Raw genomic sequence first — 19,587 nt, 5'->3', positions numbered from 1 at the left:
CGTTGGGATTCTATCCTAGACATTTGTTTAATGTAATCTCCGCCTCTCCAGTGTTTTTCTACCTTCTCCAATGCCACAACAACCAGACTGGATGGATCTTGTTTGTGCACATCCTTATAATGTTTGTCATACCCCTTCTTAATATTAGCGATATGCTCCGCCACTCTTATTTTTAGTGGTCTTTTTGTGCGCCCTATATATTGTCTATTGCAGGGGCACTGGAGAAGGTAGATAACTCCGGAGGAGTCACATGTGAGACAGTCTTCTATCTCCCACTTAAAGTTATTCTGAGTTGAGGAGACAGTGGTAGTCAGACGAGGTTTATTATTTAGTCTACAACCCATGCACCTCCCGCATTTATAGAAACCCTTTAAGTTTAGCCAAGTTCCTGAAAAACTCGTTTTATTCTGTTTCCATGGTTTTACCGTGGGAGCCACCTTAATGCCTAGATTGGGTGCCTTAGTAAAAGTGATTGATGGGACAGTTGGGAGCAGGTGTCCTATGGTTTTGAAACTCAATACATGATGCCAATGAGTTTTAATTATTTTCTGGATCTTCCTATAGCTCTCATTAAATGGAAGGATTACTCTTATACTCTCTTCCTTAATCAACTGTTCATTTTCCTTTTCATTTTCTTTTCCAAAAAACTCCCTTATCTCTAGCTTCCTAATTTGATTAAGCGACTCCTCCACTATCTCTTCAGGGTATTCTTTTTCCATGAATTGTTTCTTCATTTCAATGGCCTCCATCTCTAAAACGTATGTCCCTCTGTGCAGTTCCGCTTAATCCTGCGGAACTGACCAGAGGGAATATTGGTCAGCCATCTTGGCAAATGACAACTAGAAAAGTCAATATAACTATTTCTAGTTGCAGGTTTGCGGAATGTCTCACATATATATTTACTTCCAGATTTTGTAATCATCAAGTCTAGGAATTCAGTCCTTTCCTGTATGTTCGAGGTGAAAACCAGATTTCATTTATTGTTATTAATTTCTCTTAGGAATGCCTCTAACTCTTCTCTACCCTGTTTCCAGATGAAGATGACATCATCAATGTACCGTTGCCATAGGGCCAGATCCGCCCCCCGCTTCGGTCCGATATGGTCATGCTCCCATTCGGTCAGAAATAAATTAGCATAACTGGGGGCAAATCTGGTCCCCATGGCGGTACCCCGTTTCTGCAGGAAATAATTCCCCTCAAAGAAAAAGTAGTTGCGGCCCAAGATATACTCTATTCCTTCTGTTATAAAGTCCCTCTTAATTGTTCCATAAGAGCCTTCTCTTACTAATTGAGATTTAACAGCATCAATTCCTTGACGGTGATCAATCACAGTGTATAACGATTGAATGTCAAGTGTACCCATGATCCATTCAGGTTGTACATCTAGATTTTCCAGGATCTGTATAATTTGGGTCGTATCCTTAATATAGGAAGTGGTTTTTTTCACCACTGCTTGCAATTGGACATCTATATATTTAGACAGATTGGACGTAATGAATCCAATCCCCGAGACGATTGGACGTCCTGGAGGATCATTCGGATTTTTGTGAACTTTGTGCAGGCGGTAGAAGCATGGCAACCTTCTCTGCATGCCCAAAATAAAATCAGATTCCTGTCTTGATATTGTCCCATTCTCCAACCCTTTAATGCTGTATTTCTTGAGTTTCAACTCAAATTTCTCGAGGGGGTCTCCTTTCAATTTTTCATAGGTCTCCCCATCTAAGAGCTGTCATAAGCATTCCTTATTATAATTAGTGGTGTCCATAACTACCACCGCACCTCCCTTATCCGCAGGGCGTATGGTGATGGACTCCTTCTTTTGTAGCTGTTTTAATGCCTCAAACTCACTTTTAGTTAAATTGTTTGTGGCTCCCAGTCTGGCTTTTATTTTATATATATCCTCCTCTACACACCTTTGAAAGGTTCCTATTTCTTTACTAATTTCACTCCTTGGGAACATATTCGATTTATTTTTTAAAAGGTTTTTCTTTGGATCCTTTATGGTTTTTTTGGGACATCTCTTTCTCATTTCTCATTACTAGATTTTTTATTTTTAAAAAAATTAGGCAGATATTCCTTATCAGTTTTTGTATTCCTATATAGGTAGAGAATTTATCCATCTTTTTAGTGGGGGCAAACTTTAAACCTTTGTCTAACAACTTAGTTTGGGTTTTAGTCAGAGTGGTGGAACTTAAAATTATTACTGAACTACAGTCAGTTATTAACGGTGTCTCGTGTGATATGTGTCTCTTCCTCTTACTTCTTCTTGTCTTTCTGATCCTTCTCTGTGTCTTGGGTGTTGGTGTCTTGACATTTCTGTGTGATTCATCTTGTGATGTGCATAGTAATCCTGTCTCTGTGATATGTGGTGTTGTCTTTTCATTGTGTTCGGATGTTGATACGTGTTTTTTGGCCTTAAATTGTAGTGATGTGTTAGTGACTCTGTGTTGTGGTTGGGGGGTGTCCTCTCTCTGTGTCTTATTCGTGCTCTGTGGTGTGCTGGGGTATGATCTAAAAAATATTGGTCAGACAATTCATATCTGTTGGTTACAGAAATTAAGTAGTTGTCTGATAAATTGTGTTTAACTTTTTCCCCTTCTTTTTTCTTACCCTTTAAACCCTCATTTTGTGATAAAGAAACCTGTTCCTGAGATTTTTCTCTCAGGTGGTTTCTTTGTGTATTTTGGTATTTTATAGTTTTTTTTATTAATGATCACAGTCTCAGTTTTATCTAATCCACTACAAAGTCTTTGTTGCTACATTTCAAATTCACTATTTCTAGAGAATTTTTCAAGATTGTCTTTTAATTTCCCTATTTTTAGGTTAAGCACTTCTAGTATCTCTGTTCTCCTCTTAATTATAAGATGTATGAGTGAGATGGAATGGGAAAATAATAATCCATTCCATTCTCCCTCAAAATCATCATTGAGAAGATCCTGTGCTGGAGTTTTATTCAATAACAGACCTTTAGGGATTTTGCCATGTTCTATATATTGTTGTACAGATCTTATTTCCCAATACTGCCTAAGTTGTTTCTGCAGAAGTCCCTCTAATTCTCTAAATACATCTGCCATAGCTTTATCGCTACTAAAAACATCATCCTGCATATCATCAAACTTAAATGTTTCTGCTTTCAATTTCTTACTTTCAATATGATGCCAAATGTCTATAGTCTAATGTAGAGGAGCTCACACACTTGGGTGAAAAAGAAGTCGATAATTGCAATAGGCTGCGGTGGCTCACTCATAATTAGCTATGGTATGGTGCTGCAAGCTTAATTAAGCTTTAATTGAGCTTGCAGCACCATACCATAGCTAATTACGAGTGAGCCACCTCAGCCTATTGCAATTATAGTTTTTTATAGTCTATGTGATTTGTCGTCAGCTCTTGGTTGTGCATCTCCGGTGGGTCCCCTACCGTGACCGTGGGTTTGGATGTTGGTAAGTGCTCCTCCATCTCTTGCGGGCGGGCTCGGCGCCATGCTGGCAAGCTCAGCGTCGTCCTGTGGCAGCAGAGAAGTTGCTTTGCTTTTAATTTTCTTGCCCATATTTAAAATAAAACGGTCCATGCACCGTCTCAAATAGGTCCTCTGCTCTTGCAGGTGTAGTTGTAAGATAGTTCACGGGCAAAATGGCAGGCGGTTCAAACGTGTAGCCGAGGAGCTTACTCACCCTGCTGCTTCACATGTCGGTGCCGGAACCGGAAGTCAAAAATTTTATATCTTTTCATGGGACAACACTGAGGATCCAACACAATGATACAATGTAAAGTAGTCAGTGTACAGCTTGTATAACAGTGCAAATTTGGTGTGCCCTCAAAATAACTCAACACACAGCTATTAATGTCTAAACCGCTGGCAACAAAAGTACACAAGTGAAAATGGCCAAATTGTAACCAAAGTGTCAATATTTTGTGTGGCCACCATTATTTTCCAGCATTGCCTTAAGTCCCTTGGGCATGGATTTCACTGGAGCTTTACAGGTTGTCACTGGAATCCTCTTCCACTCCTCCATGACGACATCACAGAGCTAATGGATGTTAGGGACCTTGCGCTCCTCCACCTTTTGTTTGACGATGCCCCACAGAAGCTCAATAGGTTTAAGGTCTGGAGACATGCTTGGCCCGTCCAGCACCTTTACCTTCAGTTTCCTTAGCTAGGCAGTAATCGTCTTGAAGGTGTGTTTGGGGTCGTTATTATGTTGGAATACTGCCCTGCATCCCAGTTTCCGAAGGGAGGGGTCATGCTCTGCTTCAGTATGTCACTGTACATGTTAGCATTCATGTTCCCTCACTGAACTGTAGCTTTCCACAGCAGGCAGCACTCATGCAGCCCCAAACCATGACACTCCCACCACCATGCTTGACTGTAGGCAGAACACACTTGTCTTTGTATTCTTCACCTGGTTGCCTCCACACACCCTTGACACTCTCTGAACCAAATAAGTTTATCTTGGTCTCATCAGACCACAGGACATGGTTCCAGTAATCCATGTCCTTAGTCTGCTTGTTTTCAGAAAAATGTTTGCAGGCTTTCTTGTGCATCATCTTTAGAAGAGGCTTCCTTCTAGGACAACAGATATGCAGACCGGCGTATAGTCTGAGCTCTGACGGGCAGCCCCCCCCCCCCCCCACACACCCCTTTAACCTCTGAAGCAATGCTGGCAGCACTCATACAACCTCTGGATATGAGCAAGTGCACTCAACTTCTTTGGTTAGCCATGGTAAGGCCTGTTCTGAGTGGAACCTGTCTTGTTAAACCACTGAATGGTCTTGGCACCGTGCTGCAGCTCAGTTCAGAGCCTAGGCCATCTTTATGTAGAGCAACAATTCTTTTTTCAGATCCTCAGAGAGTTCTTTACCATGAGGTGCCATGTTGAACTTCCAGTGACCAGTATGAGAGAGTGTGAGAGTGATAACACCAAATTTACCACACTTGCACCCCATTCACACCTGAGACCTTGTAACACTAATGAGTCATAGGACATCGGGGGGGGGGGGGGGCAATTGGGCACAATTTGGCCATTTTCACTTAGTGGTGTTCTCACTTTTGTTGCCAGCAGTTTAAACGTTAATTGCTGTGTGTTAAGTTATTTTGAGGAGACATCAAATTTACACTATCATACAAGCTATACACTAACTGCTTTACATTGTATCAATGTGTCATATCTTCAGTGTTGTCCCGTTTATGAGATACTGTACGTGCTCCGTTACTTTCCCATTCCCATAGTCTCTGCATAGTGAACCAATCCCGCTCTAGGATTTTACCCAAACAGCCTAGGAAACACCCACAAAAGACTCACTTTCGGGTATATTTGGACAAACCCTTTCATTTCCCCTTTGTGGTCAGCCCTGCCTCTTCCAGCTCATTATTCTAGGATTTCAGGCAACTATGGTGATCTGATCAGTGCAGTTGAGCCAATGAAGAGCTAATGTATTTCTATTAGCAGATCACAGAGGATGCAGAGACCTATTTACTGTAATTTCCTGGCTCCGTTTTTGAGAATGCTTTATGTAACAGCTTATCTTTTCTTGTTGTCTTTTTAAGATACTCGTTGTACCTCAAGGAGGTTCCTACCTACAAAGTCAAAAGTGTTTATTGCCTTGTCGAGCTTTCCCGGTGCAGGAAATACATGGGTGAGACATCTTATAGAGCATGCCACAGGATACTACACTGGAAGCTACTACTTTGACGGGACCTTGTACAATAAAGGTATGTGTTCACCTGTTAATCTGTGGTAATCAATGAGTACATAAAGCATCAATCAAACTACAGTATCAGTTTGTTACCAACACATGCTAAAGAGGATGTCTGAGTTACCTGAAAATTGACCCAATACTAGTAACTACCTTAAAGGGATTATACAGTGCTACAATATTGATGACTTATCTTCAGAATAGGTCAACAATATCAAATCACTGGTGGTCTGACCCGCAGCACCTACACCAATCAGCCGTTTAAAGAGCGCTACTTTCTCTTCAAAATTTGCTGCACACCATCTCCTTTGCAGCAATGTACCAGTGTAATTAGAGCTGCTCGTCCCATTCTCTTGAATAGGGCAAGTAATTGTAAACACACTGGCTGCCTCTATAAAAAAGACAATGTGCAGGCAATTCTGAAAAAAAAAAGCAGTGCTCTCTCGAACTTACTCTTCAAACCGCTGAGGTGCTGATAGTTGGACAACTGCCGATCTGATTGTTTTTCATTTTAAGGTATTTACTGGTATAAGTAACATGGAAAACCCCTTTATTGCTGCCATTTTGTCGGATTTGACTACTTATGTTTCTTTTCTCAGGCTTTAAAGGCGAAAAAGATCACTGGAGGAGCGGACGGACAATATGTGTAAAGACTCATGAAAGTGGCAAGAGAGAGATTGAAATGTATGATTCCTCCATTCTACTGATTCGAAACCCTTACAAAGCCTTGATGGCAGAGTTTAATAGGAAGTGTGCGGGTCACCTAGGATATGCAACAGAGACGCACTGGAAAAGTAAAGGTGAGATTTAATATCATATTATATGCACCTTTGCAACCAATTTTTATTTATTGTATCTACATAAAAAAATGAAGCCACTTTACCAACATTTTTCTAAAAAAGATCGTATAATTTTGTGTCTATAGCTCCTATGTAGTCTTGTATGTTCCCATGGTAACAGAATGCATACAAATCATGTGTACCATAATATATTAATCATTCTCCTTTAAGTCTATACTGTATGTACAAATTGAAATCCACAGGTCTGTATACACACAGTAGAGACAAAATAGAACTACAGTATAAGCAGAAATGCTTTAGTTTGTAAACACATTCCAAACTTACCTTCGTGTACTTTGGGTCTTTATTTATGTCCAGGAAAAGCACTCTTAGGCTCCATTCACACATCCGCAATTCCATTCCGCATTTTGCGTAACGGATCTGCGGACCCATTCATTTCTATGGGGCCGCATGATGTGCGGCCTGGATCCGGAATTGCGGACCCGCACTTCCGGGTCCGCAATTCCGATTCCGAAAAAAATAACGGACAAGAATAGGCATATTCTATTAGTACCGGGGATGTGCGTTTCGCAAAATGCGGAGCGCACATTGCCGGTTTCCGATTTTTGCAGATCCGCGGACCCGCAAAACACACACGGATGTGTGAATGGACCCTTATTCTGCGGGAAAACAGCTCCCAGGTGCCCAAAGAAAACCAGACTGAGGAGGGGAGGGCTGCTTTAGCTGCTCATGTCTTGGGATTGGTAGCAGACAGAAATATGGGCCTGACCTTGAAAGCTGACATTCCAAGCTTTCAAACAATACCAGAATCCTAGCATTATATCCACTGTATCAGAATTTATAGCTGTTAAAAATCGAGTTGGGAGTGAAGGCTGTTTTTACTTTCACTTTCAGCTGGGCACTTGGGACTTTTTTCAGCAAATAAAAGTGCTTTTCCTGGACATGGACTAAAGACACAAAGTACACACAGGTATGTTTGAAATATGTTTGCAATCTTCTGTGGGGCAGTGCTGTTACTTACAGTATATTAGTGAAAATGAGGTGACAGACTCCCTTTAAGAAGGGATAGAGACTAGCTACAATAATTCCTCAGTGTATGGAGTGTGCACTTCTGTGGGTACTAAAAATATACAAAAAACATTTACTAACTTCACCTGAATTGCAAACTTTTTGTAATTAGCTACTCTATAATTTCAAAATTAGGTATTTAATGCAAGATTAGATTTTTTTTCTCTACAAATTGTTATGCTGGCGGTACCTGCTCATCACTGTCCTGCTCTTCCGAGCAGGCTCAGGTACCGTGTTACTCACTCAGCTGGTTCTGGTGTTCCTGACTTGCTTGACCTTCTTTGCCACCAGCTTCGAGCTGCCAGAGCCTTATGTTTCTCTTGCTCATACAGGCTGCATCCAGCGCTTACCAGACCTCCTCTCCTTATTGCCTGTAAGGTGTGCATTAGTGTTGATCGAGCACCAAAGTGCTCGGGTGCTCGGGTCGAGCAGCCTGGCACAATGGAAGTCAATGGGAGAACCCGAGCATTAAACCAGGCACCCCCTGCTCTGAAGAGGGGAGGGTGTCTGGTTCATAGGAAAAGGTCAGAAATTGATGGAAACACCACCAAAATGGTTTGGGAACAGCATGGGGAGGATGTCTGGATGCATCTTGTACTCCCAGGTCACTGCTGGGAATGATGTTGTCCGAGTAGTACGCCATTTTTACAGACTGCCAATAATACGCACAAAACCAAAGATAAAATCTATTATTTTTAATAATGTACTTATTACAAGGAACCGGCACTCCAATACACCCTTTAATTACACATAAAGGAGGGCATCATAAGCCCTTGAAAAATTATGATTGATGGCGTGCTGGTGACCCTCAAAAACATTAGGAGTAAGGGCCTGTTGGTGACCCTCTAAAATATTATGGGCGAGGGCCTGCTGCTGAGCTGACCATCTAAAACATTAGGGGTGAGGGTCTGATGCAGAGATGACTCTCTAAAACATTAGGGACGAGTGCCAGCTGCTGATCTGAGCATCGAAAAAACTATGGGCGAGTGCCTGCTGCTGAGCTGACCATAGAAAAAATTATGGGCAAAGGCCTGCTGGTGAGCTCACCCTGTAAAACATACGGTTAAGGGCCTGCTGGTGAGCTGACCCTCAAAAACATAATATGCGAGGGCCTGCTGCTGAGCTGACCATCTAAAACATTAGGGGTGAGGATCTGCTGCAGAGATGACTCTCTAAAACATTAGGGGCGAGTGCCAGCTGCTGATCTGAGCATCGAAAAAACTATGGGCGAGTGCCTGCTGCTTAGCTAACCATTGAAAAAATTATGGGAGAGGGCCTGCTGGTGAGCTGACCCTGTAAAACATTATGGTTAAGGGCCTGCTGGTGAGCTGACCCTCAAAAACATTATATGTGAGGGCCTGATGGTGAGCTGACCCTCTAAAAGATTATAGGTTGAGGGCCTGCTGGTGAGCTAACTCTGTAAAACATTATGGTTGAGGGCCTGCTGGTGAGCTTACCCTCAAAAACATTATATGTGAGGGCCTGCAGGTGAGCTGACCCTCTAAAACATTATATGTGAGGGCCTGCAGGTGAGCTGACCCCCTAAAAGATTGTAGGTGAGGGCCTGCTAGTGAGCTGACCCTCTAAAACATTATATGTGAGGGCCTGCAGGTGAGCTGACCCTCTAAAAGATTGTAGGTGAGGGCCTGCTGGTGAGATGACCCTCTAAAACATTATATGCAAGGGCTTGCAGGTGAGCTGACCCTCTAAAAGATTGTAGGTGAGGGCCTGCTGGTGAGCTAACCGTCTAAAACAGAGGTGGGAAAACTTTTTGACTCATGGGTCACAATGGGTTCATGTATTGGACCCGGGGGCCGGACCAAGAGTAGATGGATGGGGCGTTCGTGTGAATTAATATAAATAAAATTTCGTAACATTAAAGGTTTAGTTTAATTCAAGGTAGAAAAGCATAAAAAGAGTTATTGTACAAAACAATGTATTTCTTTCATAACATAGTATGTATAACTCACCTTCAATTTTAGTGGGAACAGTGTTGATGACGTCATTGCCTGTAACCTATCAGAGGAACGGGCAAGGGAGAAGCCTCTCCCCTGCTTCTCTGCACCATTCATCTGTATCACGATACAGATGAATATGGAGATGAGCGCTTCCACAATGAAAGCACTCATCTCCACTCCTGCTGCCTCCGGACAGCTCTGCGGGCCGGATAAAAAGGTCCGCTGGGCCGTAGTTTGCCCATCACTGTTCTAAAACATTACATGCGAGGGCCTGCAGGTGAGCTGGCCCTCTAAAAGATTGTAGGTGGGGGCCTGCAGGTGAGTTGACCCTCTACAACATTAGGAGCGAGGGCAGACTAATAAGCATGTTGATATGATGGAAGAGGAGGAGGACGAAAAAAGAAAAATTTAACCATATACCCTTTTTTGTGGTGGAAGGGGTGCATGTGAATACAGTGTATTCAGTACATTATAAAAAACACATTTAAAGTGCCTTTATGTTTAGCCGCTTTCCTCTGGTGGAGTAGAGAAGTCAGAAGCAATCCAGGCTTTGTTCATTTTTATAAGAGTCAACCTGTCAGCATTTTCAGTTGACAGGCGGATGCGCTTAACAGTTATTATGCCCCCAGCAGCACTAAATACCCGCTCTGACAAAATGCTGGTGGCAGGGCAAGCCGGCACCTCCAAGGTGTAGAGCGCCAATTTGTGCCACGTGTCCAGCTTGGACATCCAGTAGTTGTAAGGCACAGAGGGATCATTGAGGATGCTGACACGGTCTGCTACATACTCCTTCACCATCTTCCAAAATGTTTCCCTCCTTGTGACACTAGGCCGCGCATAAGGGTGAGGGTGCTGGCAGGGTGTCATGAAACTATCTCAGCATTTGGAGAGTATTGCCCTGCCTCTGTTGGAACTGCTGTCTGTTCCCCTCGTCTCCTCTTCTCAGTTGCCCAACGAACTATGTACTCGGCCGCCAGTGGTGTCAGCTGAAAATTTTGGGAGCAATTTTTCCACAAGGACCTTCTGGTATTGCACCATTTTGCTCGTCCTCTCCACCACAGGAATGAGAGATGAGAAGTTCTCTTTGTAAATCAGGTCAAAAAGGGTGAACAACCCGTAATTGGTGTTGTCCAAAATGCGTAAAATGCGTGGGTCATGGGAAAGGCAGCCTAACATAAAGTCAGCCATGTGTGCCAACTGGCAAAACTTTGCTGTCATAATCAGGAGGATGACTCTCAATCTCCTCATCCTCTTCCTCCTCTTTTGCCCATCCACGTTGAACAGATGGAATTAAACTTCCTTTTGTACTACCCTCTGTAGCGGAGGCAGCCGTCTCCTGCTCCTCCTCATCATCATCCAATTTGCACTGAGAAGACGAACTGAGGGTGGTCTGACTATCATCCTGTGTAATGTCTTCCCCCATTTCCACCTCTTCCACATGCAAAGCGTCAGCCTTAATTGTGAGCAGCGAACGTTTGAGTAGACACAGAAGTGGGATGGTTATGCTGATAATAGCGTTATCGCCGCTCACCATCTGTGTTGATTCCTTAAAGTTTCTTAAAACCTCACAGAGGTCAGACATCCATACCCACTCCTCGCTTGTGAATAGCGGAAGCTGACTGGAAAGGTGACGACCATGTTGCAGCTGGTATTCCACTACTGCCATCTGCTGCTCACAAAGCCTGGCCAACATGTGGAACGTCGAATTCCAGCACGTGCTCACGTCGCACAACAGTTGGTGAGCTGGCAATTGTAAGCGCTGCTGCAGCATTGACATATCAACGGAAGCTGTCGATGAGTTGCGGAAATGGGCACACACGCGGCGCACCTTCACCAGTAGCTCAGGCAAATTAGGGTAGGTTTTGACTTGAGAAACCGCTGAACCAAATTGAAGACATGGGCTAGGCATGGGCTGTGTGTGAGCTTGCCGAGCTTCAAAGCCGCCAATAAGTTACGGCCATTATCATACATAACCATGCCTGGTTCTAGGTTGAGTGACGAGATCCGAAGCTCAGTCTGGTCTATTTTTCCTTGCCACAGCTCTGTGGTGGTGTGCTGTTTGTCACCTAAGCAAATCATCTTAAGCACAGCTTGTTGACGCTTTCCCACTGCAGTGCTACACTGCTTCCAGCTAACGACTGATGGCTGACTGGTGCTGCAAGAGGATAATTCTGAGGTGGAGGAGGAGAAGTGGGGGTTGGAGCCACTAACGTAGGTGGTGGTGGAAACCCTGATGGAATTAGGGCCCGCAATCCTTGGCGTCGGTAGCACCTTTGCCATCCCAGGTTACGACTCTCTCCCGATTTCCACAACGTTCAACCAGTGTGCCGTCAGGGAAATGTAGTGTCCCTGGCCAAAAGCACTTGTCTATGTCTCAGTGGTTAAGTGGACCTTCCCAGTAACTGCGTTGGTCAGGGCATGGGTGATGTTACGGAACACATGCTTGTTTAAGGCGGGGACGGCACACCATGAAAAATAGTGGCAGCTGGGGACTGCATAATGAGGGACGGCTACCGACATCAGGCTGCGGAAGGCCTCAGTGTCCACAAGCCTAAATGGCAACATTTCCAGGGCCAGTAATTTGGAAAGTTTCGCATTTGGTGCTATGGCTTGTGGGTGGGTGGCTGGGTATTTGCGCTTGCATTCAAATGCCTGGGGTTAGGACATTTGTATAATGCGCTGTGACACGGAAGTGGATGTGGTCGCTGATGGTGCTTGCGAAGGTCCAGGTGCAGGGCAGGAGGCATCCGGGCCTGCAACTTTGACAGGGGATTGGCCAGCACGTAACACAGAGGAAGAGGATGCAGTGGTATGACCCGCAGACACAGATTGTGGACCCAGGCGTTCAGCCCACCTATTACGGTGCTTTGATGCCATGTGTCGGATCATGCTGGTGGTGGTGAGGTTGCTAGTGTTCACGCCCCTGCTAATTTTTGGATGGCACAGGTTGCAAATTACAATTCTTTTGTCATCCACACTTTCCTCAAAAAAGTGCCATACTGTAGAACACCTACCCCTTGGCAAGGGAAATTTCCAGAAGGGTGTGCTCAGGGGAACAGTTGCAAGCCTGTTTGGTGTGGCCCGCCTTCTCTCTTTTGCCACCCCACTGCCTCTTCCAGCCTGTTGCGGTGCTGTGGATTTCTCCCCCTCTGTACTGCTGTCCTAGCTCGGCTTGCCACCTTCCCAGGTTGGGTGAGTAACTTAATCGTCCACCACCATCTCTTCCACTTCCTCACTTTGCTCATCCTCCTGACTTGTTGACCTAACAACAACCTCAGTTATTGACAACTGTGTCTCATCCTCATCATCAACCTTTTGAGACACTAATTGCCCTTGACTTATTGGCAACTGTGTCTCATCATCATCATTCACCTCGTGAGACAATAATTGCCGTTCCCCACCGTCATCTTCTTTGTGACTGTGGATGCTCAAGAGTTTGGGAATCAGGGCACAAGATCTCATGTCCCTCTTCAAGCAGGCTTACCAAGAGGCCTAAATGAAGGAATGGCATGGAAAAGAGCTCCTTGGAATATCCTAGTGTGGGATCACTTGTTTGGCAAGACTCTCCATGGTGGGAGGAAGGGGGATCAGAGTGAGGATTGTGTTGACCAGACTCTTGGCTACTGAGACTGGACTTTGTGGAAGACAGGGTGGTGCTTAACTGACTGAAAGCATTTTCTGCTGCAATCCAACCGACCATCTGGTCGCACTGGTCTGACTTCGAGAGCGTTGTCCTGCGCCGCTCTGCAAACTGGGACATGAAGCTAGGTATTGTGGATTATTGTTTTTCTTGTGCTCTGGCAGCAGGCACATTTTCAACGCTCCCAGGGCCATGGCCTCTGCGTGCACCATCAGCATCACGGCCACTTCGCTGTCCCTTCCTGCTTGCCTTCTTCATATTAAATGTTATATACAGTTGCAAGAAAAAGTATGTGTATCCTTTGGAATTATATGGATTTCTGCACAAATTGGTCATAAAATGTGATCTGATCTTCATCTAAGTCACAACAATAGACAATCACAGTCTGCCTAAACTAATAACACACAAATAATTAAATGTTACCATGTTTTTATTGAACAAACCATGTAAACATTCACAGTGCAGGTGGAAAAAGTATGTGAACCCCTAGACTAATGATATCTCCAAAAGCTAATTGGAGTGAGGTGTCAGCCAACTGGAGTCCAATCAATGAGATGAGATTAGAGTTGTTGGTTACAGATGCCCTGCCCTATAAAAAACACACACCAGTTCTGGGTTTGCTTTTCACAAGAAGCATTGCCTGATGTGAATGATGCCTCACACAAAAGAGCTCTCAGCAGACCTACGATTAAGAACTATTGACTCACATAAAGCTGGAAAGGGTTATAAAAGTATCTCCAAAAGCCTTGCTGTTCATCAGTCCACGGTAAGACAAATTGTCTATAAATGGAGAAAGTTCCGCACTGCTGCTACTCTCCCTAGGAGTGACTGTCCTGTAAAGATGACTGCAAGAGCCCAGCGCAGACTGCTCAATGAGGTGAAGAAGAATCCTAGAGTGTCGGCTAAAGACTTACAAAAGTCTCTGGCATATGCTAACATTCCTGTTAGCGAATCTGCGATATGTAAAACACTAAACAAGAATGGCTTTGATGGTAGGAGACCACAGAGGAAGCCACTGATGTCCAAAAAAAACCATTGCTGCACGTTTACAGTTTGCACAAGAGCACCTGGATGTTCCACAGCAGTACTGGCAACATATTCTGTGGACAGATGAAACCAAAGTTGAGTTGTTTGGAAGAAAAATACAATACTATGTGTGGAGAAAAAGAGGCACAGCACACCAACATCAAAACCTCATCCCAACTGTGAAGTATGGTGGTGGGGGCATCATGGTTTGGGGCTGCTTTTCTGCGTCAGGGCCTGGACAGATTGCTATCATCGAAGGAAAAATGAATTCCCAAGTTTATCAAGACATTTTGCAGGAGAACTTAAGGCCATCTGTGCACCAGCTGAAGCTCAACAGACGATGGGTGTTGTAACAGGACAACGACCCAAAGCATAGAAGTAAATCAACAAAAGAATGGCTTAAACAGAAGAAAATACGCCCAGTCAGAGTCCTGACCTCAACCCGATTGAGATGCTGTGGCATGACCTCAAGAAAGCGATTCACACCAGACATCCCAAGAATATTGCTGAACTGAAACAGTTCTGTAAAGAGGAATGGTCAAGAATTACTCCTGACCGTTGTGCACGTCTGATCTGCAACTACAGGAAACGTTTGATTGAAGTTATTGCTGCCAAAGGAGGTTCAACCAGTTATTAAATCCAAGGGTTCACATACTTTTTCCACCTGCACTGTGAATGTTTACATGGTGTGTTCAATAAAAACATGGTAACATTTAATTCTTTGTGTGTTATTAGTTTAAGCAGACTGTGATTGTCTATTGTTGTGACTTAGATGAAGATCAGATCACATTTTATGACCAATTTGTGCAGAAATCCATATCATTCCAAAGAGTTCACATACTTTTTCTTGCAACTGTATACTTGAAAGTATGTCATACATACAGTAGCGTAGGATTTGTAAGTGTATGTGCAAAAAAATTTAAAAAGGTATTTGGGATGTGGAAACGTCACACAGGAGATATACCGCAGATAATGTCGCTGATGTCAGCAGCGGCTTATAAAAAATTACATGGAATGTCGCAGGTATTTGGGATGTGGAAACGTTACACAGGAGAAATACCTCAGATAATGTCGCTGATGTCAGCAGCGGCTAATATAAAATTACAGGGAATGTCACAGGTATTTGGGATGTGGAAACGTTACACAGGAGAAATACTGCAGATAATGTCGCTGACATGACCAGCAGCTAATAAAAAAATTACAGGAAATGTCATAGGTATTTTGGATGTGGAAACATTACACAGGAGATGTACCCCAGGTTATGTCACTGTCAGCAGCGGACACCGTCTACGCAAAAAGTACACTGGATGTCACTGATATTTTTTGGATGTGCACACGTTACACAGGAGATGTAGCACAGCCAATGTCACTGTCCGCAGCGGACACCATCTACGGAAAAAGTACGCTGGATGTCACAGATATTTTTGGGATGCACACACGTTGCACAGGAGATGTGGCGCGGCTAATGTCGCTGTCTGCAGCAGCCTAAATATTGCACGCTATTTAGTTCAGGATGCACTAAAAAAAAAGATATTGCTGCCAAACACAATAGTCCTTAAAAGGACTTTTGGGACTGTAAAGTTTTAGCAATTTAGCGCAGGTTGCGCTAAAAGTATATATTGCTGCTGCCACACACAACAAAAGTCCTTAAAAGGACTTTTGGGTCTCTGAAAAGTCTTTTAACTTGCAAAAAAAAAACATTTCACTCAATACACTACCTTTCCCTTCTTCAGCATAAGTACCTATATAGTACCCTATGACACATTCCGGCCAGCCAATCACTGTAAAGCATGTATCCAACATGGCTATGGCATTACAGTGAAGGGCAGTATTTACCTGCACCTTTATGTTCCTGTTAACTGCTACCGGAAAATGTGTTGTTAACTTATTATAGCCTTCTCCTGTTTTGTGGGCCTCAACAGTTTTCAGTTTCAGACTGCTAGGCAACTGCTTAGAAGAACCCATGGCTGATTTGTTTTTTTAAAGGACAAGTTTAGAGGAGTCTGGGTACTTATAAAGCTTTGAAATTTGCATCACATGGCCTTTACCCTAACCCTAACAGGCTATTTAAGGTCTGAGACCTCAGTCAAAGTTATCTGAGTGCTCAAATCTCCTTGGGTTCACATACTTTAACATGGTACTCCTTTCCTTTTTCACTCTAAAACTGTCCAAAACAATACACTGATTACCTAAATGTTGAAAATTGTGTTTCATCTTTAACTTTATGCGTGTTTTCAGATAATTTCATCTTCAACTTGGTTAAATATTCACAGTAACAGCAGTTCCCTTTTTCATACAGGTTTGCCTACAGTTTTTTATTTTATTTTATTTTTTCATTTTTCATACAATTTTGCATAAATCAAGTACTGGTGAATATAAGAAAATTTGTAATCTATCTTATCAGAAGAAAATGGATCTTTCTTTACTTTTCAGCTCTTTTACTCTCCACTCCTCTTCTAGATGGAAAGAAAGATGTTAGCTCATTGCCCTCCCCTCCTCATCTCCCTCCTCTCCATAGACGCATGGGCAGTATGCAATCTGATCATTTAGTAAGCTGACAGTCATCTTTCTGTTTTAGAAAATATTAGTTAAGGTGCTGCTATTTGGAAAAATAGGCATTTTGTCTGATAAGATATATTATAAAGTTTCTTATATTGACCTTCTTTTGATTCATGGAAAGTTGGAACATTGCTATTTTTTATTTACTATATGTGCTCCAAATAAATCAGTTCACTCCTAGTTCGCTTGATGTTCTAAGTTGGATTTACTGGGTGGATCTAGGTGAAACCCACTCCCCAAGATAGCACACATACATTAGACATATCATGATGCTTAGTCAGACCTTTAATAGGTTCAAACATTTGCCAGTGGCATTTGCATATTTGCCAGTAAACAACCAAAATCTAATTTTAGTCTTTGTGTTTAGTTATATTTCTTTCACATTTCAAGAAATTATTAAAGGAGTTTATCCAATGGGGGCAACCAATTGCATATGGCATAAGGGCCTGAGGGTGGTGCCTTGTTTGAGTCCTTCTCTTTGACTTAATATAACCTTGTATTACCTGATTGCCCTTGCATTCGAATGGATACTATGTAAGTTAGTGAATGGGATTTACTTACAGCTGATCTGATGACAACCCCATAGAGAAAGGTTACAGTAACTAAACTTGTGCTGATATAGCTCATTCCCAGAAAGAGTTGCCCCTTGAACTTTATAGTTCTCCAAATTATTATAAATGTAGAATATCAATATACAAAAAAGACTAACAATGACAATATGGTATTTTCTAAATCTATTTATATTTTTTTTTTTCAGAATGGCCAGAATTTGTTAACAGCTATGCATCATGGTGGGCTTCACATGCCCTAGATTGGCTTCAATATGGAAAGAAACTTCTTGTTGTTCACTATGAAGACTTAAAGAAAGAACTTATTGGAAATCTTAAAGAAATGGTGTCCTTCCTTGGTGTCCTAGTAAACAAGGATCGTCTCCTTTGTGTAGAGAACAACAAAGATGGGAATTTTAAGCGAATAGGATCCAACCAGACAGTTGTGGATCCATTCACACAAGAAATGAAGAACACAATAGATGGATATATCAGGACGGTAGATAAAGCACTTAAAGCCAGAAACTTTACAGGCTTACCAGAGGAATATATGCCGAGATGATATCTGGAAAACAAGCAGTCTTTTGAGTTTGTAAGACTTTATACACTACTGACAACTGCAGAATCTCTCCACTGTCCTATGTGCTTCTAAGAAGCTCCATGTTGAAATAGAAACAAAGTAAAGAATAGTACAGAGCTGGCTGTAAACCAAGGCTGAAGCTATTAACATTTTTCTATGTCTTTTCCTCCACTGTAATGATGACTGGGAGATGTACACTTGTACAATGTGTTTTCTGGACCTGGCTCCTTTGTTGATGTGTGCTGCCTTTTAGCAATATTTTTTCAGGAATAGTTTCAAATGTTGCAGAGGCAGAACCTGCAACTGTCAGAATTTCCTTCTGTAAAAAAATAAAAAAAATAAAATAAAGGTTGGGAGAAAAAAATGGGCATATTTTCATTAAACTATGGCCTATGTGTATTTTTTTCCATGGCACAGAAAATTGAGTTGGGGGTCATGGATGAGAGGTTGAGTAACATGCTATAGTTTCCTGATCAGCAGAACAACAAATAATACAGAATCTGAAAAGAATGGAAAACAAGAAACTATATAAATTATTTATACAAGCCCACAAATAAAAGGACATACACAAAGATGCATTGTATGCAGAAACTGGGAAAGCAATGTTCTCAGTGCTTAGAACAGGTATTTCAAAATTAAATAGGTGATAAGCAGAAGGAAGAAGGCAGCAATATGGTATAAACCGTATTATACTGTACAGAGAAAATACAGGAGAAAAGAAGAGATTATTTTCCATAGTAGACCATATTTTAATAAAACTGCTCATATCAATTAATAACTGAACAACTTCTGTTCTTTCACTACTAAAATCAAACAGTTCACCATAATTTGTCTGCTTAATAAAAGAGATAAGGTACCATATATTTTCTGGACTATAAGACGCACCCTTTCCCCCCAAAAGTGAGGGAAAAATGGCAATGCATCTTATTGTCCGAATGCTAATGACCACTTTCATTATGGAAGCGGTCATTAGTATACAGGAGGCACGGGGAGGTGAGGGAAGCATTGTGCCGGCTGTACTTACCCTCCCTGGTCGTCTTCTGAGCCCCCGCTCTTCACTGTGTCCTGACTGCATACAGCATCAGGACGTAGTGCATGTAGGCGCACTACGACCTGATTCTGTGTGAAGTCAGGTCACATTGCAGAGCGGCCAGAAGAAAACCAGGAAGCAGTGAGTCCTGGATCCTGGACCTGCAGAGTGGCAGGTCCATCTGGAGTAAACAAGGTAAGTTTTTATTTTTGTAAACATCTTAGCTGAGGTCTGATGGGGGTCTGATCTGAGGCTGATGGAGCTTGGGGGTCTGAAGAGGGTCTGATCTGAGGTCTGATGGAGCTTGGGGGTCTGGTCTGAGGTCTGATGAAGAATGGGGGCCTGATTTCAAGGTCTCAAGAGGATTGGGGGGTCTGGTCTGAGGTCTTCTTTTTCTCCTTTAAATCCTAGGCTAGTCTTGTAGTCCGGTGCATCTTATAGTCCGAAAAATATGGTAATCCCTTTAAAGAGATGAAAAGTTTTACAGCATTCTAATATAGTTTATGTGTCAATTTTTTACAATTTCCATGATCTCTCTTTGCTGTCAATGGATAAAAATATTCTTGTTCACTTCCAGAGGCTTAAAGTGAACCTGTCACCGGGATTTGGTGTATAGAGCTGAGGACATGGGTTGCTAGATGGCCGCTAGCACATCCACAATACCTAGTCCCCATAGCTCTGTGT

General features: G+C 42.7%; 1 protein-coding gene across 2 annotated transcripts in view; it reads left to right on the top strand.

The window, feature by feature from the left end:
- WSCD1 (WSC domain containing 1) overlaps window positions 1-18,233 on the top strand; it is a 319,116-nt gene extending 300,883 nt beyond the window's left edge. Inside the window, exons 7-10 of one of the 2 annotated variants that reach the window (XM_040423482.1) lie at window positions 5,546-5,710; window positions 6,294-6,494; window positions 7,389-7,464; window positions 17,503-17,656. In XM_040423482.1, coding sequence (XP_040279416.1) covers window positions 5,546-5,710; window positions 6,294-6,494; window positions 7,389-7,464; window positions 17,503-17,521 — 461 coding nt within the window. In that variant the 3' untranslated portion in view covers window positions 17,522-17,656. Of the gene's footprint in view, window positions 1-5,545; window positions 5,711-6,293; window positions 6,495-7,388; window positions 7,465-17,502 lie in introns of both variants that reach the window. The other variant, XM_040423481.1, reaches the window with a different exon arrangement.
- Window positions 18,234-19,587: the final 1,354 nt, after the last annotated feature.

This window comes from Bufo bufo, chromosome 3 (assembly GCF_905171765.1).
Source record: "Bufo bufo chromosome 3, aBufBuf1.1, whole genome shotgun sequence".
In the NCBI taxonomy this organism is placed as follows: domain Eukaryota; kingdom Metazoa; phylum Chordata; class Amphibia; order Anura; family Bufonidae; genus Bufo; species Bufo bufo.
The sequence above is the reverse complement of the archived record's forward strand: the minus strand, read 5'-3'. Positions and strand labels throughout refer to the sequence as shown.